General features: G+C 45.0%; 9 protein-coding genes across 9 annotated transcripts; 5 read left to right on the top strand and 4 right to left on the bottom strand.

Annotated features, from left to right (window-relative positions):
* Window positions 1–435: 435 nt before the first annotated feature.
* L203_104571 (uncharacterized protein) lies at window positions 436–3,991 on the top strand (the record flags this gene model as incomplete). The annotated part of the gene is made up of 10 exons (XM_066213951.1): window positions 436–647; window positions 691–981; window positions 1,027–1,880; window positions 1,937–2,052; window positions 2,196–2,458; window positions 2,502–2,588; window positions 2,632–2,755; window positions 2,805–3,604; window positions 3,652–3,817; window positions 3,875–3,991. The coding sequence occupies 10 exons, from the start codon at window positions 436–438 to the stop codon at window positions 3,989–3,991; spliced, it is 3,030 nt and encodes a 1,009-aa protein (XP_066070048.1).
* A 261-nt stretch (window positions 3,992–4,252) lies between these two features.
* Window positions 4,253–6,715, bottom strand: L203_104570 (uncharacterized protein; the record flags this gene model as incomplete). Its single annotated transcript, XM_066213950.1, has 11 exons — window positions 4,253–4,300; window positions 4,351–4,376; window positions 4,428–4,487; window positions 4,553–5,036; window positions 5,086–5,476; window positions 5,524–5,929; window positions 5,981–6,059; window positions 6,116–6,224; window positions 6,292–6,398; window positions 6,460–6,547; window positions 6,639–6,715. 11 exons carry the CDS (start codon window positions 6,713–6,715, stop codon window positions 4,253–4,255), a joined length of 1,875 nt encoding a protein of 624 aa, XP_066070047.1.
* Window positions 6,716–6,964: 249 nt separating this feature from the next.
* Window positions 6,965–9,100, bottom strand: L203_104569 (uncharacterized protein; the record flags this gene model as incomplete). Its single annotated transcript, XM_066213949.1, has 6 exons — window positions 6,965–7,453; window positions 7,600–8,244; window positions 8,294–8,506; window positions 8,556–8,736; window positions 8,785–8,955; window positions 9,000–9,100. 6 exons carry the CDS (start codon window positions 9,098–9,100, stop codon window positions 6,965–6,967), a joined length of 1,800 nt encoding a protein of 599 aa, XP_066070046.1.
* A 3,044-nt stretch (window positions 9,101–12,144) lies between these two features.
* On the top strand, window positions 12,145–14,154 carry L203_104568 (uncharacterized protein; the record flags this gene model as incomplete). Its single annotated transcript, XM_066213948.1, has 4 exons — window positions 12,145–12,347; window positions 12,395–12,531; window positions 12,584–14,012; window positions 14,067–14,154. The coding sequence occupies 4 exons, from the start codon at window positions 12,145–12,147 to the stop codon at window positions 14,152–14,154; spliced, it is 1,857 nt and encodes a 618-aa protein (XP_066070045.1).
* Window positions 14,155–14,446: 292 nt separating this feature from the next.
* Window positions 14,447–16,071, bottom strand: L203_104567 (uncharacterized protein; the record flags this gene model as incomplete). The annotated part of the gene is made up of 4 exons (XM_066213947.1): window positions 14,447–14,786; window positions 14,838–14,989; window positions 15,041–15,917; window positions 15,965–16,071. The coding sequence occupies 4 exons, from the start codon at window positions 16,069–16,071 to the stop codon at window positions 14,447–14,449; spliced, it is 1,476 nt and encodes a 491-aa protein (XP_066070044.1).
* Window positions 16,072–16,315: 244 nt separating this feature from the next.
* L203_104566 (uncharacterized protein) lies at window positions 16,316–17,848 on the top strand (the record flags this gene model as incomplete). Its single annotated transcript, XM_066213946.1, has 4 exons — window positions 16,316–16,424; window positions 16,615–17,327; window positions 17,370–17,602; window positions 17,650–17,848. The coding sequence occupies 4 exons, from the start codon at window positions 16,316–16,318 to the stop codon at window positions 17,846–17,848; spliced, it is 1,254 nt and encodes a 417-aa protein (XP_066070043.1).
* A 183-nt stretch (window positions 17,849–18,031) lies between these two features.
* On the top strand, window positions 18,032–21,561 carry L203_104565 (uncharacterized protein; the record flags this gene model as incomplete). The annotated part of the gene is made up of 12 exons (XM_066213945.1): window positions 18,032–18,288; window positions 18,340–18,403; window positions 18,468–18,581; window positions 18,634–18,686; window positions 18,749–18,862; window positions 18,914–19,331; window positions 19,383–19,484; window positions 19,534–20,237; window positions 20,283–20,402; window positions 20,452–20,979; window positions 21,035–21,179; window positions 21,235–21,561. The coding sequence occupies 12 exons, from the start codon at window positions 18,032–18,034 to the stop codon at window positions 21,559–21,561; spliced, it is 2,946 nt and encodes a 981-aa protein (XP_066070042.1).
* Window positions 21,562–21,564: 3 nt separating this feature from the next.
* On the bottom strand, window positions 21,565–21,993 carry L203_104564 (cytochrome c oxidase assembly protein COX19; the record flags this gene model as incomplete). The annotated part of the gene is made up of 3 exons (XM_066213944.1): window positions 21,565–21,703; window positions 21,750–21,861; window positions 21,912–21,993. 3 exons carry the CDS (start codon window positions 21,991–21,993, stop codon window positions 21,565–21,567), a joined length of 333 nt encoding a protein of 110 aa, XP_066070041.1.
* A 193-nt stretch (window positions 21,994–22,186) lies between these two features.
* L203_104563 (uncharacterized protein) lies at window positions 22,187–23,936 on the top strand (the record flags this gene model as incomplete). The annotated part of the gene is made up of 6 exons (XM_066213943.1): window positions 22,187–22,295; window positions 22,355–22,442; window positions 22,537–22,631; window positions 22,679–23,239; window positions 23,295–23,355; window positions 23,405–23,936. The coding sequence occupies 6 exons, from the start codon at window positions 22,187–22,189 to the stop codon at window positions 23,934–23,936; spliced, it is 1,446 nt and encodes a 481-aa protein (XP_066070040.1).
* Between the last annotated feature and the right edge of the window lie 135 nt (window positions 23,937–24,071).

Below are 24,071 nucleotides of genomic sequence, written 5' to 3'. Positions count from 1 at the left end.
GCGGTCTCGCCTGACACGTTTGTCTCGGCGACGACTGGGACGTCTCCAGATGGCTTGCTGTGAACGTGTGCGGAGCAGCAGGAACCTCCTTACGGTATGGCAGGTGACAAACTTCTCAACTCACATAGCAATCCGGATCGAATTGCCGGAATACTTCAGGGGAAGAGTTGTTTCCGGAACGTCATTGAGTGTCACTACAGGTGGATATTGCGGTTGCTGAGAAAATGAATTGATAGAGAAGGAGAAGATATATATATATATATAGGTTGCATCGAACGAAAAAAGTGTTGGTCGAATTGGATATACTACGTATTGGTAAGTGTTTTTCTTGGGTGAATTGAGCAATCATATTGGTCCGACAGTATCGGTCCAAGTTGAGATGGCATAAGCTGGTTGTTCTGTTTGACGTTTAGCTTACTGTATTGCAGATATAGAATGACCTGCAGCATATTCACGTTGCCATCAGGCAAGCGAGAGTCCTCCATGTCTACGGACTCAAGCATATCTTCGTGTTTGCGTTTAGAGATTGAAGCTGGCCTTCGTGGTACATCTGAGCCGACTATGCCAGGCTCAAGGGCGGAGGACAAAGAATGGGCTTATACAAAAAGCGTGCCTACTGTTGTACTATATGACGAAAAAGGTTTGAGGTGGGTTGCAAAGTTATACGGTCATGTACTAAGGTGTGACAAGACTGTACGATAAGATCACAGCAGAGGCTCCCGAATATTACCTTTTCAATGACGAGCTAAATTTGCTTAAGACTCATGGCGCTGAAATCGTCCGCTTCATGATGAACCAGGATAATCATGGTCAAAAGAACCACGAAATGCCACTTGAATTCGACATGCAGCCAGGAGCAAGGTGGAAGCCTGGACGATGGGGGGACGCTAAAGTCGGGAAATGGAATGAGGGAGTGAATGGAGAGATAAAATCGAATGCCGGTATGAGGGTTGACTGCGACATTGTAGAGCTTGGGGCAGGGTGAGTCGCTGCGTCCTATCCGTGTCTAATGTGCGGATGTGATAGAGCGCTCCGCAAAACGGCCCATCTACTCCGAGCTCTATCTTTTGCCGTCGACAAAGATACAGCAAAATCTCAATTGCCCCCCATTACTTACTATGCACTTGATCTTTCCTATCCCGAGCTGGATCGGGTTTTGAGCGAGATGCAAGAAGCCATTGGCCATGAGCTTGAGGGCAAGGTAGCCTGCCTCGGTCTCCATGGCGATTATGATGCTGGCTTGCAATTTATCCGCGAGGGGAAACTCAGCCATCTTCGACAGAACCTGGGGCACACAAGCTCAGCGGAGGCTGCGATTACTAGCAGCAGTGCCGCTCCTCGAGACATCCCCACACCCATTGACCAACCCCAAGCCAGCCCCACTGTCAGCCCTGTCTCTGTTCAACTTGTCACGCCCAGAGACGTCCCATCTCCTCTTCTTGCCCTTGAGGAAGAGTTCAAGCATCGCCAATCCGATACCAACAACTCTTCTCCAGACTCTTCAGACGAGATTTGGAAGGTTTACCCCTACTACACTCATGCACGAGATGCTATCCGTCAGACAACTCCTGCCTCTGACACAAATTCCCCGGATCGTCCTTTGCATTTCGCCTTTTTGGGCTCTTCTTTGGGTAACTTTGACCGCACCTCGGCTCCTACGTTTCTCAAATCGCTCCCTATTCGCCCAGGCGATACTCTCCTTTTAGGCCTAGATGGACGCCCAAGCCCGGGCGCGGAGGGGAAAAGAAAGCTAGAAGTCGCATACAATGATCCACATGGCCATACAAAGCGCTTTGAAGAACACGGATGGGAGGTCATCAGGGATGAGATGGGTATCAAAGCTGACGTGGAATTTGTGGGACGCTACAATGAACAACTCGGTTAGTTTGCAAAAATGAAAAGTTGCAAATTCGTTGATCTTATCTGTTTGAAATAGGTAGACATGAGGCATACTTCAAATCAAAGGACCAAGAGATAATCAGTTTTGCGGGGCAAAGCCAGACTGTCAAGTTGGAAAAAGGCGAACTCCTTCATGTGGAATGGTCCTACAAGGTTGGTCATTGTTTCTGTCAGCTGTCCTTTCTGGAATGTGCTCTAAGGACTCCGATCTGGGAAGACAGCCGGGCTCCCAGCTTTCTTCATTCCTTTATACTTCGTGTCGGTATGCGAAGACGTAGCTAATGTTTGTCTTCCAGTACTCTTTAACAGAAGCATTGTCTCTTTTTATCGAAGCAGATCTACGCGTCATCAACTTGTGGAAGGCACCCAGGAGCGAGTATAGACTGTGGTTACTTGAAAGACCTTATGTTCGCTTTATTACTGCCCCGTCAAATAGAATTTTCAATAGCAGTCTTACAACATTAAGCACGAACATGAACGTCAGCGGTGGTCAACTTGAAAAGGTAAATGGTATACCCAAATGGGATGAGTGGCTTGCTTTGTGGAAGCTATGGGATCAGTGAGTTACTGTCATTTATGGAGGCAGGCCTAACTCCATACAGCATCACTTTGGATATGATTCCAGAGGAGTTGCTGCACCAGAAACCTATCGACTTGAGGCATATATGTCTCTTCTACCTCGGTCATATGTGAGCGCTTTTTCTTACGAGTATATGCACTAATTATCTATAGTCCCACATTCTTGGACATTCACCTTACCCGAATGACCAAGGGCAAGCACACATGGCCAGAACACTTTAAGGACATCTTTGAGCGGGGTATCGATCCGGACGTGGATGATCCCACTAATTGCCATGTATGTTTCTGATGGCTCTCCTGAAAAGATTGTTGCTGATTGTAGTCAGAGTCACTCTGAGGTTCCTGTGTCGAAAGAGAATTGGCCTACTTTATCTGAGATTCTTGACTTTCGTGACCGTGTCCGGAAACGTCTTTTCGCAATTTACACTGATTACGCCTCTGGCAAGACTCCTCTTTGCAGACATGATGGTCGTGTCCTTTTCATGGTCTTTGAACATGAAGCAATGCATGCGGAGACAATTCTCTATATGCTGGCTCAAAGCCCCCTCACAAAGTCACCTTCGGTTGTGAAAGACCCTGTATGGGACATCTTGGTCAATCAATGGGCAGCCAACAAGTCTGAAAACAAAGTACTAGAGATTACTGGAGGAGAAATAACTCTAGGCCATGATGATGTCGAAGAAGACGATAAGGAATATCCCACAGTACAAGACTGGGAGAATCATGAGTTCGGATGGGACAATGAAAGTCCAAAAGCCATCCAACAAGTCAAACCGTTCAGGATTGACTCACTTCCAGTCACTAATAATGAGTATCGCAAATATCTTCAAGCCGAAGGCATTTGGGATAAGCTCACAAATGAAACGGCTCCCGCTTCTTGGATTAACACCAGCACCTCGTCCTCCCCCGAGTGGCAAATTCGTACATTCTACGGCTCTGTGTCTTTTGAAGTCGGTGGAAACTGGCCTTTGATGGCAAGCAAGATAGAGATTGACGGGTATGCCAAATGGAAAGGCGGAAGGTTACCTACTGAAGCAGAGTTGAGAAAGCTGTGGGAAAGCGAACAAGGACCAAGGGTGATGGGTGCCGTCAACAATGTTGGTGTCAAGAACTGGCATCCTATACCGTAAGTTTTCAACAAGTGTTATGAGAGACGACTCATACGTAACATAGTCCCACCAATACTACTGTCGACAATGCCGGCAGTGTGGTTCATGGCCATAACGGTGGTGTATGGGAATGGACTGATTCAACTTTCTATGGATATGAGGGTTTCGTCTCATCCCAGTTGTATCCGGGCTACTCGTCTGACTTTTTCGACGGCAAACATTATGTAGTGGCAAGTATCATTTCTATCTCATTCGTGTGATAGAAAACGCTGATATATTAAACTTAGTTGGGTGGTTCTTATGCCACTATCCCTCAGATTGCTGGACGTAAGAGTTTCAGAAATTGGTATCAGGCCAACTATAGATATTCCTTCATTGGCGGACGTGTCGCCTATACCATTTGAAGAGGGGCTTCGTATTGTGAAATCAAGCGTTGTCGTGTTTGTAGAATAAATCAAAGTGTGATGAGAAAATACAAACATTGGTGAGAATGAATTGGATCCATTGTGCACATAGTATCAACGGCAGAATGTAATTGCAATAGTCCTGTATCATCCTGCTAACTGTGTCTTGTTGACTCATCAACCAACATTGACCGTACAGACTGAGCTTCACCCAACGCCCATTGTAAAGCCCGATTAGAGCCACCTCCCCACTTATATTGGTTATTGGTGTAATGATGCGCTCCATAGAGCACCGACGAAAGTTAAAATCTACAAGCAAAAGTTAGCACAGTTACATGAAACAGGACAAGGGAGCCTACAAGTCGAGGCCGAACATCAACAATATCTAAGGTTACGTTTATCAGCCGATGTCTGCATGATTGGCCCATAAACCCACCTTCTGGTACGAGAAAGATCAAAGCACCCATCTTTCGTGCAATGGATATTGCCAATTTAGCTAGAAGCAGAAAATGAAGAAATCTAGTCAGTTGTTAAAGGCGAGCGAGGTAGCTAGATAATCACCGTTCATCCTCTTTTCCTCCTCATCCACACCTGAGGTCACCAAAGAGTAGTCAACAATTCCGGGCTTGACGCCATTCAAGAGATCTAGGAAGAACACAGCGTTTGATAAGCTTGGATCTTTAAAGCTTCTCATGGTTGAACTCTTTCCTCCCTTCTTGACTGTATCGTTGGCCCACTTAACAATATCCTGGTCGGTGACCCCTCTTCCGTTTTTGGAGATACTAGCAAGGGTTTGGTTGATGCTCAGCCTCATCAACTGCCAAACTAAACCGAGAACTAGTGTCCTTGTGCCATCAACAATGTCCGCGCCCTGAATTCCGACGATGTGCATCCCGTTGCTCTTGGCAAGGTCAACGGCGTAGTTGGTGTTTTCGACAGCCTTGAATCGAGAGAGCTCTTGGCCTTCGCGAGGCTTGGAGACTCGGCGCCAGATAACAGAGCCAGGAATGACCTTGTCAAACCCCTGCAGAAGTACAGTGCCATCCTGTGTGGTTGTCAGCAACAGCCAAAAATTCAGATTAAGCTTATCATACCTTCAGGTCTTCAAACAGGTTATAGATTCCAGGATCGACGTCCAAAGAGTTCAACCAAAGGGTAAACACTCTAGCCTCACGTTCACCTTCAGCATCAAAATCTTCCACTGGTGGTGGTGCTTCAGCCTCCTCGAGAGGGGCAAGACTAGGCCATGTATTGAAAAGGTTGGCAACGAAAGCCAAATTGAGTTTGGGGTTACCATTGACAAGAGAGTTAGGAGTAAGGAAACGACGACAACCAATGCGATCGGCGTTTTCAAGGACTTGTTCCGCTCTTTGATATAGGTCAGAAGTCTGAAGAGGTGCTCGAGTGCACTGATCTGCCTTGAGTTGATTGAGAAGGATTGTGTAATTCTCCCCATCTGAGACATCTCGCGTGAAATTCTCAACTCTACTTGCAATCAGCGTGCCTCTTTCCCACTAGAAGATGTAGCCCACCGCCTGTGCCATCCAGCAGCTTTGAGATGGTAGTTGAACCACCTCAACAAAATCTGATCGGGAGGCAACCTCAAAAACTCTTCCATAGTCTCACCGTCCTCTAACAGCCTGTATAGTTCAGGATGGATTTTGATGTCAATTTTGCTGAGCAAGCCCCTTCTAATGATTTGCCAGATCAATCCGAGGATTAAATGCTCTCGTCCTTCGATAAGGTCTTGAGGACCAATGTTGACGACGGAGCAGCCAATACCTTTGGAAGAAGTGATGACTATGTTGTTGTTTTCAGTCATCTGAAAGGCATTAAGTGGTCTGGCCTTGCCAGCCTTGACAGAAGGTTTGTTGAGAACTCGTTCGTCAATGGTTTCTGGCACAGAGTCATTGATAAGTTTACAAAGAATTAAGCCATCTGCATTAATGGTTTAGTACGGTGAACAAGCCGTTTGCGGATTTTCCATACCTCGACATTCATCAAAGAGCTGCATAGTGTCTGTTGGGATAGGCAATATATGGCCAACATCCTTATCGGCAGCGAGAACCTATGGAAATAGAGTAAGTGACAACAACAATACGTTCCAACCTCGATAGGACATACGCCGTTGATATGATCGGTGAATGACCTCCTCTCATCTTCATTGATAGTGTGTTGAGCATTTGTACCTGCAGTACCCTTCACAGAAATGCGGCCTTTGTTTGTTTCAAGCCTAGTGTGGTATGTCAATGCCTAGTTGTAGTATAGCAAACTCTGGTTGATGAATAATTAAGACACACAGAGGATGAGTTTTGGCTGCTCTCAACAAAGAGTGCAATTGCACCCAATCTTCAAGCTCAACCCGCCCGGAAGAATCGATGCTAACATTTTTGAGAGTTTCTCTAACCTGACAATATGCTCAGCTGTTGAGCCACTGTCTATCATGCCTGTACTGCATCAGTACTTACCGAGTCATAGTCTGCCTCTCCAGAAGATTGAAGCGACGAGATTACGGTAGCTTTGTCCAAGCTTCCCTTGTCATCCACATCGATCTGGCTATTTGACCGCTTAGCACGCTTTTGACTCTTGATGACATCCGTTTGCCAGGACCTCTTTGTTCCGATTTGGATGTACAAGATAGACTCACTTGAACTTATTGATTAAATCAAAAATTTCGTCCTGCTTGAATTCGGGATACTTCTTTCCCAATCTAATTGCTTGCATCTTTAATGCTCCTTATTCAGCTTGAGAAAATAAATAATGGAAGAGAATCAAATGTGAATATCAGAAATTAATTAAAAGTAACAATGTGAAAGTTGTCCATTTCTTGTGCTGTGCCGCGCTTTATATACGTCATTATGTTACGTAATATCGGATAGATGAGATAATATTTCAAGTCATCTCAAAGAGGTAACCATAACCAAAAGGCTCTAAGTAATGGTATTGTACAACCAATGAACAACATTGGCTTTATCAAGAAGCCCAATCTCTTCCTGAGATATCGATTATTCCTTTTTCCCAGTTTGTAAGCAAGAATCCGAGTTTATCTCTCGCCATACCTCCATCACCTTTAATCTTCTCAGCTTGAATTCCTTCACGTTCAATGACCTCGCGAAGCTTGTTGGTCTGACCTATACCATAAACAGATACAACTTGAGGAAGAGCAATCTCTATCCAAGTCGCCACGAGTGTTGCAATAGCTTGCGAAGCGGGCATAGGATCTCTTAACGCCAGTGCTAGCCATGTCCATGCGTAGCTCAATCTCATGAAGGGTGGAAAGAGTATTTCGAGTTGTTGAGGCGTTGGCAGAGGCATACCTGTAGTTGGAAGAAGAGGCACTAACGGGGTTTGCAGTATGGCGAAATAAAGTGTGCAAATTGAAGACATGCGAGAGATGTAATCAAACATGGATTCGTCAAGAGCTCTACCAGTGGACTTTTCATACTCTTCTCGTGGTTGATCCTGAAAAGATGTTAGAGCTCCTCAGTCAGAAGCGAACTCACGGGTTGTTTCGCAGGATAGAATGGTACGACCCAGGGACACTTTTTGACCAATCTAGCATACACAACTTCTCCTACCGCCGCATGACCTCTAAACATAAGACCTACTACAACTTTGGCCAGTGGGAAGGCAGAAGCAGCTTTGGATGTGATTTCTGATTCCGCTTGTTTGATCAATACTTTGGAAAGATGAGAAACAAGATAGACGTATGGTTTGGGTGTAGTATCATCGAGAATTACTGGAGACGATGGAGACGGTGGAGATGGGAGTTGTTGAACAAGAATATGATGCACGTCATTAGTAATTTTGACGGTGGACTCTTTTGTGTTGAGTGTTTGTCCCAGCCAACGAGTCATCAATCTCTTCCCTCTGTTGAGAGCTGTTATTGTCGGCTTGTCTGCTTTAATTGGCTCTGTGACCTCGGTCTTCATCCATTTTTGTCTCTCCGTACACTTTCTCCACAAAACACCTGCCTCTCCTTTTTTCTCTACTTTTCGTCTCTCAGTATCTTGAGTCTGTTTCTCCTCTTCTAGTCTCCGTTCCTCAGCTTCTCTTGCCAACTTAGCTTGCGTTTGCTTCATGGCTTGCTCTTTAGCCCGACGCTCAGCTTCAACCTTTTGGACCTGAGCTTGCTTCTCCGCCGCTGCTATTTGGGCATCTTCTTCTGCCTTTTTTTTTTGTATTTCAGCTTGTATTCTTGCTTCTTCTGCAGCTTTGCGCTTCTCCAGAGATTCGATCACGTCGTCAATATCCTGTGTATTGTTACTCTGGCGTCCGCTGTCCAAAATTACTTAAGTTTACCTTCCAAAGTGCTCTTTCCCTTTCTTTGAATTTTTGCCTCAACTCCTTCTCTTCCTTTTCATGCTTGATAACCATACCTTCCATGAGCTTTCTCATTTCTTCCGCTTCATCGTTGAGCTTGACTTCTTGCGCGGAAGCGACCTTCTGGCGAGCTGCTGACGTTATCTTGTGCAATTGGTCACTATGCCATGCAATTCTTGTTTGACTGTCCCGCTGCAGCCAGCTGTCAACAACTTATTCCAAAGGAAGGAAAACAGCAAACCCAAGCAGTTTCTTCGGATCTTTTTATCCATTCATAATACTCGTCAGGTTTTTCTTTGAGCACATCTTCCAAGCTAATCTGAGCCTTTGCTTGTTGACTGACAATGGTGGGATGAGGTAGAGGTATATATTTCCAAGAAGGATGGGACACTTTAGGTTTACCAATTTGATTCTGCTTCAATCTAAGAAGGTTAGTGTCCATCGCTTCTAATGAAGAGCTAGGAGCGCACGGGGAAAAGACATTCCATGGGGCTGGCGTTCTATGTTTGTTAATCGTTTTCGCTGGCTCGGCTAGTCCAAGAAACTCAACCTCTTCTTCCGAGTCGAGAACTTCCTCATCAGTGAAACTAGCTGCTGTTCGCAAGTCTCTCCCTAGCGAGGAGTGCGGTACTGCCTGATTCCTATAAGGTCCTATGAGTACAGATTATATCAGTATCGTACATACCACTCGAACCCAGTAAATGAATCGTCTGAAGAGTAACCTGAAGAGAGTGCATCCTCTAGTTCAGAAACTTCAGAATCAGAATCCTCTATAGCGAAGCGCATCTTCCCCTGCCATAGAGATGGAACAAATAAACTAACAAATACAAAGGAAAAGATGCAATAGAAGAGTAAATGTAAATGACAGCGACTGAAGAATGAGAACTTCAGTGATATTAAATGGGTAAGCAAATAAACTGTAACATTACTTGTGATGTCACTCCAATCTTTATGAAAGTGTTATACTTGGACTACTCAAGTCAAACTTTTAGAACCAAACGAAATAAGATAAATATGGCATTGTTCTTTCGTTCTCAGCCATCTTCTTATGCCTCTGAGCAGCTTTTATCCCAGTTGTCGTCGCTTTCAACTTTACCTGTAAATCTTCCTCCTTCAGCTTCTGCCTTTTACTCTCAGCAAGCACCACCCTCTCCTCACCTTCAAAATGCTCTTTTAGAACTCAGTTCCCACAAAATAGGGAAGCAAAAACTAGAAAAAGTCTTGAACAATCTTGTTCAACATCTGAAAAGAACAGAGTACAAGACACAGGAAGCGAGTGGGCTTGATGAGCTACTAGAATTAGAGGTGTTGGGTAGAGCGGTGACGGTGCTCTGGAAAGAGGTCCTTGAAATGTTTGTTCATGAAGCTTTAAAGCTCGAAGAGGAAAGAGACTGGTGGAACAGTTTGATTCGTAGTCGACAAGGAGTCAGCATTTACTTTCTACAAAGTAAGTCAGTTGGTACAGAATGGCAAAATCGCTGACAAAATTATTCAGCTATGCCTAGTCGATTAATATCTACACTACCTCCTGTTGACCAGCTCACTTTTCCGTCCATGAAAAACTTGAAGGCCCCATCCAAAGAACTCTTTTTCAAAAACATTGACATGACTACTTCCGCTGCTATCACCTCGATCATGTCTCCTTGGACACTTACCCGTCAAGAAGTATCATCTTTTCGATCCGAATTGACTCGCGCAAGGGACAAAGCTGCGCGCTGTATCGGTATACTTGCATCTCAAGGTCCACAATGGATATCTGTCAGTCAAGAAGGTACATTTCAGGCTCATGGAGATATTCTTTCGTCCGAGACCCAAAGAATATACACACTCCTTTGTAATGTACTTGATGTTCCATTACCAAGAGCTCGCAAGTCTCGTTCCTCTAGTCCTCCACAGACCATTTCTACTCCCTCTTCTCTTCTTTCAATTTTGTCAACACATCTTCCTTCATATCAAATTGCCCTCTCCCAAACTGTAGCCAAACACAAAAGACCAGGGCCTTTGACTAGGCTATGGCTCCCATTCCTATTTTTACCTCCTGCTTTATTCTTTGCAGCATCAGCTGTCGTCAGAAACAAGGACTGGATGAAGGAGCAGGTGAAGAATGCGAAAGAAACTGTTCGAGGTTTCTTTTTTCAATGGGTCTGGGAACCTTTGGCAGGAATTGGAAAGACTATAAGAAGAGGAGGGGAAGGTTTAGGAGTGACACCTACTACCGTTCAATGTGATCAAGCTGTAAGTTTGTTCTTTTCAACGTAGTTCATGATGATGACCAGCGTCCAGTCATTGGAGAGAATGGTTGTTGATCTGGGAAGAGACTATTACCATCTTTCCGGTCCAGCCCTCGAGGCACTCGGTGAAAAAGTCAGAGCAGGAGATATGGAAAACGTTCTCCGAGTTTATGAAAAAGAAATGCAGAGTCCGATCAAGAACGCTCTCATGGGATCCCTCATTAGAACGCTCTTAATCCAGGTGCAAAAGACTAAGACAGATCTTTCCCTCTCACTTCTCTCGCTCGATCACCTACTCCGCTCGCAGCAGCTCACGTTTGCTTTTGTTGGCCTTGCTCCATCGCTTCTAATTCTTTATGGACTTGGTGGTTGGTTGAAGAGTGTGTGGAAAGGTGAAAAGAGAGGAAAGGGTAGGAAAAGGCAGTATTTCGATGGACTACGGCAAGTTTACCTACACCTTAGATATTGCAAAATCTAACATGTACTAGATCCATTGAACGTCTACTCCTTGTGTCCCATGACGCTCAAGAGATGTCTCATTGTGATCGCGGTCTATTGATCATTTCAGTCTCTTCACTACGTACTTGGGCCGTCGGTCTAGGTTCTAATAGCCAGGAAGTATTTATGGATGATCTCAGATTGGTAGAAGACCCTTCATTGGCTAGAAGTGATAAGTTGAGGGCAATAGAGAGAATCTGGAGATGTTGGGGTTTGGATGGAAAGAAGAAATACTAGAAGTACATAAATACTTTTTATGTTACGTAATATAATGGAATCAAATCTGGTTGCACTCAGCGGGTGGCGTGGACATCACATCAGAAAAGAGATGAGATAAGAATTTGTTGAAAAGGTTGTTTAAACTACAACTTCATCTTTATCAAGGCTCTTTTCACAGCAATCAAATGCACTTCAAAGAAGGCTGAATAGGAGAAAGAAGGTGAGTAGTCAGCCTGTATACCTATCGCTTTGTGGTTGGGGATGGACAGAGGATCGGATATACGATGGTCATAAGCCGAGAATAGAATACATTCTATGGACGGAATAGGCTGGGAGTGCCATGTATACAGGCCATGAGTTGCGGGCCACTAAGAAGCATAGTGTGCAAGGAGGTTTTCAGTCAACCAAGAGCTGATGTGAATCGTCTAGCCTCAACACCCCTGAATACACATTCATTGTATTGTTGTATCAACCAACAACCTTCAAGCTCAAGAAACTTGATCGTTAGGCATAGCTCTGATTTCTATATCTTCTTAGCATTTTCGAGCGAGTTGGCAGCCTCCTTTCATAATACCCAACCATTCATCTCCTGCCCATTGTCTCTTAAAAGCCAAGTACTATTTTGCGTTGCTCTATTAGTGAAACGGCCTACTGCAACTTGTCGAATCGCTTAATCAAGAACACATTTCTTGCTTGACAGTCTGGGTCTATATAGAAATCAGCTCAATCTACTCTCATTCAACATATTGTACATCCGTACGATCTGAATCGCAAAGGCTTTTGAGTTTTGCAGTTGAGCTCTTCAAGCTTACTCATTCGCCCTTGTTATTCTCGCTACACTTTGTCAAAGTTTCTCTTCCTTTAACACAGCTGGCGTCTGATATGTCTCTTCAATTAACCTCATATCCATGGGGTTCTGTTACAGAAATCCCAAACGCCAATCCGCCTGAAATTGACAATGATGGCAGTTATTCCAGTGTACTCCTCATCTTCATTCCGGTATTGGTTGTTGTGCTCACTGTGCTTCTGGGGCTGGTCATATTTTTAGTGGCTATCTTGTACATGCGCAGGAGAAGGGGTATTCGGTCAGTTATCTTTCTGGAATGTGAATCAAAGCTGACAGAGAGTACAGATTATTGGAAGATGGGGGGCCTCTTGATCTGTCGAAAGGGGATGGCATTATTGGAGAGGGCGGGGTTGAAGGAGTGGAAGAGCGGTGGCTAGAAACGGTTGATCTAGAAGTGCGAGAGGCGTACAATCGTGCAAAAGGTATATTTGCCTTAATTCTCATGATAGAGCTGACATCGCTGACATTTTGTAGATTGGCAATTACAATATCCGCCATCGTCAGTTCCTACCGATATAACCCTTTCTCAGTTCTTGTCTATCCAAGAAAAAGGTGTTTCTGCTTGGGCCTTTGAACCTGATTACGAAGATAATCTTTCGCTTTACGTTCAATCTCGTACTGAAATTACTTTTTTGGCGGATGGCCCTGGTATGCCCACTCGTGAGGGCGGTGGAAATTCTGTTATGGCGAATCTACCTCTACCCAAGCTCAATGAGGTTTATTATTGGGAGGTCAAAATGTACGACAAGCCAGCTACTACGGAAGTAGCCATTGGTCTCGCCACCAAACCATATCCCTCTTTTCGGCTTCCTGGATGGAACAAGTACTCGGTTGCCTACTTTGCATCGGACGGCTTTAAATCTCACAATTTCCCTTTTACTGCGGCTTCGTATGGATCTGGCTTGGCTGAAGGCGATGTCCTTGGGGTCGGCTATCGCCCTAGGACTGGTACGGTGTTTTTTACAAGAAACGGTCGTAAGCTCGATGATGCCTTCACAGGTTTGCAACGACTTAATCTTTTCCCCACAATCGGGGCCAACGGGCCTTGTACGCTGCATGTTAACTTTGGGCAAGCCGGTTTTGTTTTTATCGAGGCCAATGTCAAGAAATGGGGTTTGGCTCCTATGACAGGTACCTTGGCACCTCCACCAGCTTATGGCTCAGAGAGAGGATCAATCTTGCTTGAGGCTGGTTATGGAACGCCTGGTGCTGTTCAAGGAGCGCCTCGTAATGCAGGAAATGTGGAAGCTTTATTACAGGCAGCCAGAAATCGAACGGCATCACACGTTTTGCGTGGCCAGTCACCGCCATCAGGGCCCAGTTCAGAGAGGAGAAGCCACAAGACACATCGGCAACACGTTTCGGAATCTTATGTCTCTAGCCCCCTTCGACCTACTGAGATAGATGGAGTCAGAGGGTCAAGATCGTCTTCGCGTGTATATGGACCAACTTTTGACGTCTTTCCATCCTATGTGTCTCCCACTGATACGCCTATTTCTGGAACGCGAGTACCTCCTGTCGAAATTATATCGTCCTCGGCTTCCTCTGTATCTGCTGGAGAAAGAGCAGAGTCAGAACGTGAACAATCTCCGCTTAATTCACTCGAACACAACCCACCTACACCCAACCTCCTTGACATTTCAATGCATTCCCTTCGAGGAGGACACTTTTTCCCCAGCAACTTCACTTCTTCTGATGCTGCCAACCCTGCGCCATTAACCTCAGAATCACCCAGCGCCCACCGAAGACAAACTTGTAATCCATCAACGGCCCTCATTCCCAACTCTGACTCTCCACCACCCCCAGGATACGCGCCTCTAGATCCTCATGTATATGCAAATGGATTACCGGCAGACTTGCCGGAAGAAATGGTTAATCAGGCTATCGCTGCTATGAGTGATGCGTAAGTCATTTGCTTGAGATAGTAGACGGAACCGGTCGCTGATTTAACATGTAGCGAGCAACACCAAGCTACTGATACACAGGAGAGGCATGAGACGAATGAGAACGAGCGACATCGTTGGTTTCATTTTGGAAGGTCATAGTACTTCATCCCTTTAAAAAAAGGCAGAACGTGATTTCACATTTGTTGATCTCTTTCTACCATCTCCTTAAAAACGCATTATTCATAGTTTAAGCTATATCTCTTGAATCCCTCTACAGACCCCACTGTCCATGTTGGTAACATTATATTCAAAGGATTGTATTTAGCACACAGATGCACTCGATCGTCACCTACTTGTCCTATTCGATGATTAAATAGATACATCAAATCTTGAATAGTACAGAATAAGATAAAATTAAATGTCAAGCGAAGCAGAACAGAGTTGTGATGGGTTAATCAATAACCATGCCTTCATCCTTAACTTCCTCTCCCGTTTCCCTCTCCAGCTCTCGACTTCGATCTGCATACTTGTTGGGATGACTTACTGTCTCCCCTGCACGTAGTCCATCCCCCTTTCGCATCCCATGTGTGACTTCAAACACTCTTGTACAAGCTACATGATAATGAGCATTCTTGACCAAATCCATGATATCACGTATATCAGGGGAGGTGCGGGCAATGCCATAGTGTGCATCAAGGAATTCAACCAGTTTTTCAGGAGCGAAATGGCGAAAAGGACAGCCGTGGTTGTCTTGCGTGGAAGGTTGATTCTGTGTAAGAATTTGCTGGCAGCTATAACGCAGCGTTTAGTAATGTGCTATTAAGAGAAAGAGTGAAGTGTACTTTTTAGGCGGGTAGTTGGCTCGACGACCTTCCTGGCCGTAGCCGTGTCGGATATTGTACTTGTATTCTTTATTGAATTTGTCTTCAGAGATCTTCGGAGAAAAGGCTTGTCTCCAAAACACAATAGCTTCTTCTAACGGTAGTCCTAACCCCTTGATTGGATAAGTAAGAATAAACAATAAGCAGATAAAAGGGAGACTTACCTTGAGGAACAAATTCAGTTGCAACCTTCCCCAGTGTTTCAAATGACGTTCCTTCATCAAATCCTCGTATAAATGTCTCATACAAGGCGGGAAATGTTTTCGAGCAACATTATGAACTGTTTGTGCCGTGATGCTTTCAGCTCCACTTGCCGGCTGGTATTCCGCATCGCCGATACCTGATAAGAATGACGATGCGAGATGATCAATCACTGGACCTAGACGTTCATCTTCATCCAAACGAGGCAAGTTCTTCGCTGTGAACTCGAGGGCCTTTTCAAGCCTTTCGGCAAATATCTGAAGGATCAAGGAAAGTTGCAAGGACTGAGGGACGTACGCTGAGCCGTCTTTGATGTATACACGCCGAGCTGAAACAAGGTCTGGGACACTAAACCAAGGTACCTTGTACCATGTCTCGCTCAAAAATGCATCCTCTTTGGTTTTGGGCGGCACGAACTTTCTGAATGATTCTTTATATTGGATTTTCTCGGCGTCAGTTACTTGGTCATAACCAAATGACAGCGACTTGAGGAATTCTGAGCGTTCGGTGGTATCATCCGTTTCAAAACGGGATTTGAAAAGAGCCACTTCTGAACGGACAAATCGTTGACGCAGGTCTGGGCTGCGACAGAATGCAAGTCTCAGCACCCAATGTCCAATCTCATCTCTTCTCCTCTCCTTTTCAACATCTGCGTTCTTTGCACTGTTGCTTGATAACGGTATATGCACCTTCGAGTAGGAAATGATGGCTGTAGCAAATTGAGCGGCAGGTAACGATCTGTGTGATAAATTTTCTATATGAGATAGCACTCGTAATCTAGCTATCGCGCATGTTTCAAATTCTTCAAGTGTGACGTCAAGGGAGGGCGGCTGGTCGTAGCTGAGCCACATGGCAGATTAGTTTTGCCCACAAGCAAGGTGGCCTACAAGTTGAGTCTGAATGGGCAACGGGCGCTGATTCCATGTATACCCTTGTGACGCTTGTTGATATGGACTTCCGAGCCCGTTGGTTTGCGACTGGAGGGACGAAACATACTAGAAGGATAACGAGGAGATTATAGAAAGAGAAAGGTGAAAATTAATTAACCAAATGCAAAAAGAAAATGATATTAACGCGTTTACATGGCGCGTAGCATTATTACGTAATACATGCCTTCCACATCACGACATTCAATAGCTATCATCGTGGCTCTCTTCTTTCTTAATACTATTTAACTTTTTCATTAATAAAAAGAAGCCATGAGAATTTCATGTTTACTGCTGACGCCGCTGTTGGCAATGCTAGGCGCCGTATCAGCACGCTCTGCCAGTGGAGACCGCATACTCGTTGTGCTTGAGCCCGCAGTGGAAAAAGATCACTTCTCGAAATTCTGGGCCTCTCTACAAGGTGGGTAAGGTATTATGGACCAAACTGACACTGCTATAGAAAGAGGCTTCCAGTTAACCTTCAAAAAACCTCAAGATAAAGACGCCGAGCTTGTAAAGTATAGAGAGACTCAGTATGATCACTTGATTATGTTTGCTCCTTCTGTGGAAAGTACGTCTCTTTCAGTGTATATCGTGCTAAATACGGACAGGCTTCTCTTCTGCATTGTCTCCAAAATCCATCATTGAGTCTCAGTTCAAGGGACTCAATACCCTTTACCTACTTTCGTCTCAACTTGGCGAAACACAGCGCCAACATTTCAGAGAATACGACCTTGAGTTTACTTCTTCTGACCAGGCTTTGATTGATGCCTTTTCCTACGTCAAAGGCGAATCACCTGCTACTGTGCTCTTATTGCCTGCCCAATGCGCAGTCCGTAGCGGTGCCGTTTTGTCCGATACTACCCTTACTGGCGGACCCATCGTTTTCCCTTCCGGTACCGTACACTCTGCAGGCCTCAACCCTTACCTCATTGATGTACTTTACGCTCCCAACACCGCATACGTTGAGCAAGGAAAACTGTTATCGGCGGACGAAGCCGAAGTAGAGAAAGCTATTGGCGAGAAAAAGAACTTGGATACCGTGCTAACAGGCAAAAAGGCCAGTCTTGTCAGTGCTTTTCAGACTAGGGACAATGCTAGGGCGGGCTTTGTTGGCAGCGGAGACGTCTTTAGTGACAAATACTGGGACGAGATTGTTGAGACGGCAGATGGGAAAAAGGTCGCAGCGGGCAACGCTGCGTTTGCGACAGATTTTACCAAATGGGTTTTCCAAGAGACTGGTGTCGTCAAGGTCATTTCTTCAACACATTCACGTGAGGGAGAATTCCAACCAAGAAGCTTGTATACCAAAAAAGACAGCATCGTAAGCTTCAAAAGCCAAACCAAACCATACTAACTTGCATAGACTTATTCACTTACCCTCGCTCAACACATCTCTACCGGGAACGATACCTCTTGGGGCCCCTTCCGTGCCGATGACATCTCAATGGACTTTACCATGCTTGACCCTTATATACGCACTGCCATGGTTGAAGATCCTACAGATAGCCGCAAAGATGCCACGACCTATAAAGCTCAATTCATCGCTCCCGACCAACATGGTGTTTTCAAATTCGTTGTCGAATATTGGCGTCCAGGGTACATTTTTTTGGCGCCATATCGAATTATGCTGACTATTTATACAGATGGAGTTTTGTGAGAACTTCCTCTAGTGCATCTGTCGTTCCGCTCAGACACGATGAATTTCCTCGTTTCATTACCGGTGCATGGCCATATTATACTGCTGCCATAAACACAAGTGTAACATTCTTGTTGTTTTGCGTCATTTGGGTATCATTGGGCGAAACAGACAAAGACAGAAAAGGGAAAAAGAAGGCAGAATAGAGGATACGAAAGCTATGCATCACTTGATAAGACGCTTTACATTTTATACCAACGAGTTTTGCTGCATCTCTATATATACAGAAACTGTCGTTTTTGACCTCCACTTCATCGTCCGTTATTGTCATTGTCATCAACACTTTTTTCTATTTATTCTATTCAACAAGATAAAGATGACATTATAGAATGTCCTATACTCTTTCACCTACCAACATTTCTCCCATCTCTAATGCCGCCTCGCCGTCAACACCAGCAAATCGATTCATTTCATCTGCCACCCCATCCCCGTCACCTCACCAGTCCTCAAGCTCCTATGTGTTACTCATACCTACAGACAGGTCCATCCATGAACTCAAAACAAAGTGGATTTCAAGGCTTGGTCGCTTGAGAGTCGATAAGGAGGTCGTACTGAAAGGCTATGCGTTGTATAGTTTGAGAAGCTGGTGAGTTCCCACAGTTTGGGATACGGTATAACTGATAATGTGAGGCACAAGGTTTTTGTCGAGGACTCATTTCTCTCATACTATAGTGACAAGAACCGGCAAACCCAATGAACAGGTAACCAATGCTGGTTCTTCGCAAACAAGACGAATGCTAAGGAAATGGTGGGGGATGGACGTAGATCTCGGTTTATTGCTTAGTCCCGGCATCTGAACTATCTGAACAAGAAGGAGCTCTGGAAATAACTACGGCGATTCGATTCCTAGCTGCAGAAAGTCGATCTCAACCTCAAAAGGTAGACATCTTTCTTTTTGATTTGCAAGAAGGGGCTGATGTGGGACGACTAGACGGAGCTGGGTACATTATTGGTTACAACGCCATCTGCATTTGGACAGGACGTGTGAGTTCTTTTCCTTGAAGCCTTTGACCTGTTTTGAAAGACTTGACTTATAAATCATTTAGGAATCCTGTTCCGGGTGGAGATTTTCGAATAGCGAAGCCGTATATTATCGTCAACACTGGCCTACGACGATTGGGTTGTGGTGGACGAGCTATACTGGGTTTTGAGCTTCCCATGTACTAACAGTTTATTCCACATCTGAATCAAGCTGACTTCAATCTTTGTAGCCCTGCTCTTCGCAGAAAATTCCATGATTTATATCGCATTCCTGTCCCGACTCATACCATACCCACCGCTTCGCGTACAAACTCTCCTACAACCTCTCCCACTAGACCCAGGTCTTTCTCGACTCCCCCTCAAGCTCAAATATTGAGCTCATCACCCATAAATAGGGTACATGAAGAAATTATTGGGGATCCGTTCACATACCTCGTTGTTGAGCTTGTCAAACTAATTCAAGCCTCTTTGGCTCTTTGGGGAATGTTTGACGACTTGGATGGAGAAGGCAATAAAATGGAAGGAGGAAACTCGGTCTCAGAATCTGATATGGAGATTGACGGTCTCTTTTGTGATGAGACGAAAGCGGCTATTTTCAACTGGCGGCGAATCATGGGTATGGAACATGAAGAAAGTCTCAAACTTGAAGTTTGTATAACTCTTACCAACGTTGATAGAGCCCTGACACACTCCATTTAGAAAGAAACGTCTGGTGGATGTATCGACCCAAAAACACTCGCATCCTTGCTGAGCTCCGTAACGAGCATTCATTACCTACTCGACTCTCTTGACATTGAACGCGTAAGGTGTAACGCTTACAACGAGGTGACAGGACTAAATATAGACATAGCTTCCGAAAGATCCATTTGCAAGTATACGGAAAACTCTCAAAGCATGGATGTCCTATCAGATTCTCTATAAATGCCCCGATCCGTCCCCTTTCCTTTCAGTACCGTCCATCAAGACTTTAGCTCGACATTATATGACAAACCGTCGACATACAGGCGACGGGCTCCGAGTCCAAAGATTGCTGTATGAAGTAGCGCACACTGCTAGCAATCTTTCAGCCAATCTCAAGGGAGTTGCAGAAGATACACCTCTTCGGAGAAGAGAACATCACTTGCGTCAACTTGATTTGACACGTTTTGAAGACGAGGCCTCTGGAGTAGAAATGATTGTCCCAGAAGGAGAAGTTGGAATGATCGCGCCTCCTAATGTAATAACGAGCGATTTGGAAGCGTACATTAGAGGAATTCTAAGGTCTCGGGAGAAGGACTGGGACGTAATAGGTGCTAGAAGGGTGGCTGAGCTGTGGAATGGGACGGTAGCAGATTCGGTCGACGGCTACAAAAAACGGCGTGGCATGTTGTCTTTTGGACTGGCAAGTAGAGCTAGAAGCGGTAGTAGGGAGCGCGAAAAGGGTGTGTTGAGAAGGCGAACGACAAGTAAAGATGAGTCGATTCAGGACGATGATGAGGGCGATTTGAGAGGAACGATAAGGGATCTTGGGGAACGGGCAGGACAGGCGTTTAAAGAAGGTTTGGGGATAATGTCGTGAGTATGAGCTGACCTGTAAGACATCAACTTATAAAAGTACAGACGAAAATCTGCATTACATGAAACTTCAGATTCTGAAACAGGTGTGGGATTGGTGCCAAGTACTTTAAGGACTGTGCTGTTAAGAAAGAAACATGACAATGTACCTACTCTTGTCGAGCCGTAAGTTATTACGAGATGCTGTATGCTGCTCAGACTGAGATATGTGTAGAGAACCTGCAGGAGCAGTTCTCTCAAATTCCCCTTCTCCATCCAACTCGAATCGTAATCAACTTCCAAATGCTAATCAGTCCGTGTCTCTTCATGGCAACAAACTGTCATTCTTAGGATCTGGATCTCGTGCATTGAGTCGAGTCCCGAGTGCGGTCCATCCTCCAACAATCCACATGCCTTTCGGCAATGATAGCGATATCTGGTCGAGGCTAAGTCTCAGAGGCAAAAGCCCAGGAGATGAGCGTTCAGATTTTGACTGGGGACAGTCTCATGGACGAGCGAATGGAGCTGGCAACTATCTGGGGGCTAAAGCTTTACTTGCAGAGGGTACAGCCAGCGCCTCGCGCGCACCTCCTGATGGATCCATTACGCGACGCAACAGGGGACGTTTTCCCATCATGCCGCGTTCGAACTCGGATGGCGCTGATATAACTTTTGACGAAAGTGATAAGCAATGGGAAATCAGTACTCTACGGGGAACGGGAAAGAGAAGAGGAAATGAGCTGAATAGGGGGGTATCTCGAAGGTTAGCGTGACCATACCGATTAAAGATCAAGGCTCTTGTAATAACCGTGTGATAGGCGTTCTTTCAATGACTTGTGTGATTATCCAGACATGAGAGTCTTATCCGCAGAGAAACTTGAGATTGACGTCGAAATGTGCGCTGTAATTATGGAATTACGCGCAACAGAACAGAAGCTCGCTCAAAAAGCTAAAGATGCCAAAGTAAGTAACTATAACATGGTACCAGTTACAAAAAAAACTAATTGCATCAATTAAGATGCTGGAAGAAGCCGTGTATAACGCCATCCTGACAATTGGGCAGTCTAGTCGAGCCCGTCGAACACAGGTAGACACTCTCATGGCTCAGGCAAATTCCCTTCGTGAATCCTTGGAGACCCTTGAGATTGATGAAGATCCCGAGGAAGCGTTACCATACGACCGATTTCACTATTACCTAAGCGAGGAGACACATAGATCCGAGCTGCTAGATGATTTAGGAAGAGTGAAAGAGATGTGGGAAGAAGTTCGACGGGAAGGGGCTGAAAGACGACAAAAGATGGATAGGAAGGAGGTAAAAAGGGGATGGACTTGGTGGTCCTGGTAGAGATCATATGCGTTTCTCTGCCGATGGAGCTTGCGACTGGAAGGATGGCTGTGGCATACTTGATTGGTTTCTCGTGGGCGCAGAGGGCTCTACGACATCTCCCAATCCCAAATTAATCATGTCGTCTCGTTGCATGAGACCTCTGGGTACAGTTTCAGCGTAGGTGTTGGCATAGATACTCTACATACTTGTCCATTCTACATTCGAGATAATTTTTCGACTGTAATCTGCATTTGCCATTGTCATTGGCGTTTTCTTTCATACACTTTAGATAGGCAACCATTGCTGCTTTGCATTCTCCTATGGTGAAAGAATAAGCCATACTTTTTTCTCTCTTTGCCCATACATACCATCATGATCCAGAGGAAAAGATCCTCTTTGAGGAGGGCTTGGTTTGAATACGTTTGTAAACCCTGGTCTTCCAAATGACATTATAAATAAATGTATATTTTGAATAGGTCAAATCAAAAAAGGTAATATTAAAAAGAATTCGGCAAGTGTCCCGATCCGACCTTGACCTCCACTTCGCTTGACACTTCTTGTTTATACAGCTCTTACATTCTCAATCTTTTCTTTCTTTCTCTTTTCCTTTTTCAACTACACAATATAGAGGACGCTAGGAGGAATGCCCTCGTCTTTGTTGTCCACCTCACAGGCACGCTGGGGTTTGGGCTTGTTATTGGCTGTTTTGTCAGGAGTGGCCATTGCTTCTTCAGCACCTAATGCTGTAGGTGGTAAGTAGACAAAGAATGTTTTGTAATGAGTATAAAGAGAAGGCTGACGATTTGGATAGGATCTGAAATGTACAGCGGCCAGCCAGGAGATATAAGAGGGCTTATAGTGATGATGGGCTCAGTTGGACTACTAGGAGCTGCCATCTTGTGAGTCTGTCCCTGTATCCACACACTGGTGTTTTTCATGGCAGAATGGGCTATGGAATGTAAAGAGATCTCGCTTGCTGACTACGTTTCTTAGCCGAATCATTGGGATACTGGTTCCCAAGTGTTGGAGACCACATGTCGATCGACTGGAATTTATGTTGGTTGCGATGCTCTGGATTGGTTGGACATGTACGTTCTCCTATTATGTTTCAACGACGCTCCTGACACTTTTGCAGCCGCAACGATGGCTTTCTCTGCGTTTACCCTCCAACAGGGAGTGTGTTCGCCCAACATGCCCGAGTTTCTCTTACCTACTTGTCCGCTTCTCACGTTTGATCTAACCCTTTTGCATCTGTTATCCACTGTCAGTTTAGCCCTCTTGTTGGTGATATTGTCTGCTGCCCTTTCTCCTGCCTATTACTCGTCTTTATCAGAAGCAACAGAATCAGTTAAAGACGGTCACGATGGGCTCGTCATATGGGACATGGCTTTGGCATCAGTTCCAAGTTCGCCCACTTGGCATGTGCTTTCCCTTGAAGCCGAATCATCAAATGCACCTACAACATCTAGATCTTACGGAACACTTTCTCCGTCGACGCCTATCCATTTTGCTAAATCGCAGGATCCGCTCAGAGGATCTCTGTCAGGGAACATATCTACGACTACAGAAATTCAAGATGTTTCAAAGAGGAGAGACAAATTCGCAGAAGGAAGGTTATGGACATACCTGCCTATGAGTATCTGTTCCGCCGGAGTTATCTGTGCGAATACAGTATCCCTCAAAGTTGGTCAGCTTTGTAAGCCTTTCTATCGCAATGCTGCACTATGCAAGGACTGATATCCTCATTATAGCTGTAAGTGGAGTGTTTATGCTCGTTGTGTCAGTCTTGAGTCTCATATTCTCTCTAACATGGCAAGTCCTATATATGTATTGTTACGAGTTTCTCTAACTATCTGTTAAGCTTGGCAATGCACTTTAAGACAAGTTATCAGAGATTTAATGAAGAAGGCTCTGCTAGCTCCACACGTCAAATTCGGGCACTTGAAGTCGGTCTCGCAGGAGCACTTCTTCTGCTTTGGCCCTTGGCTGCCGTGCTTTACACCCTATTCCCTTCTACTCCTTTCCTTCCATGCTCCAACCCGTCGGCATCTGCCATACCTTCTCCTAGGGAAGATGCCGATATTGGCGTCTTGACTGTGCTTTGTTGGAGCTCAAGAATTGTCATTACGCTTGCTTGGGCAACCAACTGGCTAGTCTTGGGAAGAATAATGGGCTTGGTGTTTCCGATGCCCGAAGTTGCTACACTCAAACCAATAATGGATGTTGACACGAATGCTCTTGGGAGATCAATGGAAGCGCAGAGCCTTTTGAAGAAGAACAGGGGAAAATATGGTCAAATGGAAGGAAAAAAGCCCCATCTCGGCTGGGAAAGGATAGTTGCAGGAGAAGCGTTTGAATTGGGCTCTACGGATGAGAATGGGGGCTGCTTGTGATTGTATTTTTCTCGTGTATGGCTTCTTTGTTCTACTTTGTTGGTATGAGTGTTGTTTATTGAACCTTCAATAGAGGTTTATAGGTTTAGTTGTCAAGCGTTGAATGAGGTAGGGAAATCTTTGTGGTTTCAAAAT

This window comes from Cryptococcus depauperatus, chromosome 5, assembly GCF_001720195.1.
Source record: "Cryptococcus depauperatus CBS 7841 chromosome 5, complete sequence".
NCBI classification, from domain to species: domain Eukaryota; kingdom Fungi; phylum Basidiomycota; class Tremellomycetes; order Tremellales; family Cryptococcaceae; genus Cryptococcus; species Cryptococcus depauperatus.
The sequence above is the reverse complement of the archived record's forward strand: the minus strand, read 5'-3'. Positions and strand labels throughout refer to the sequence as shown.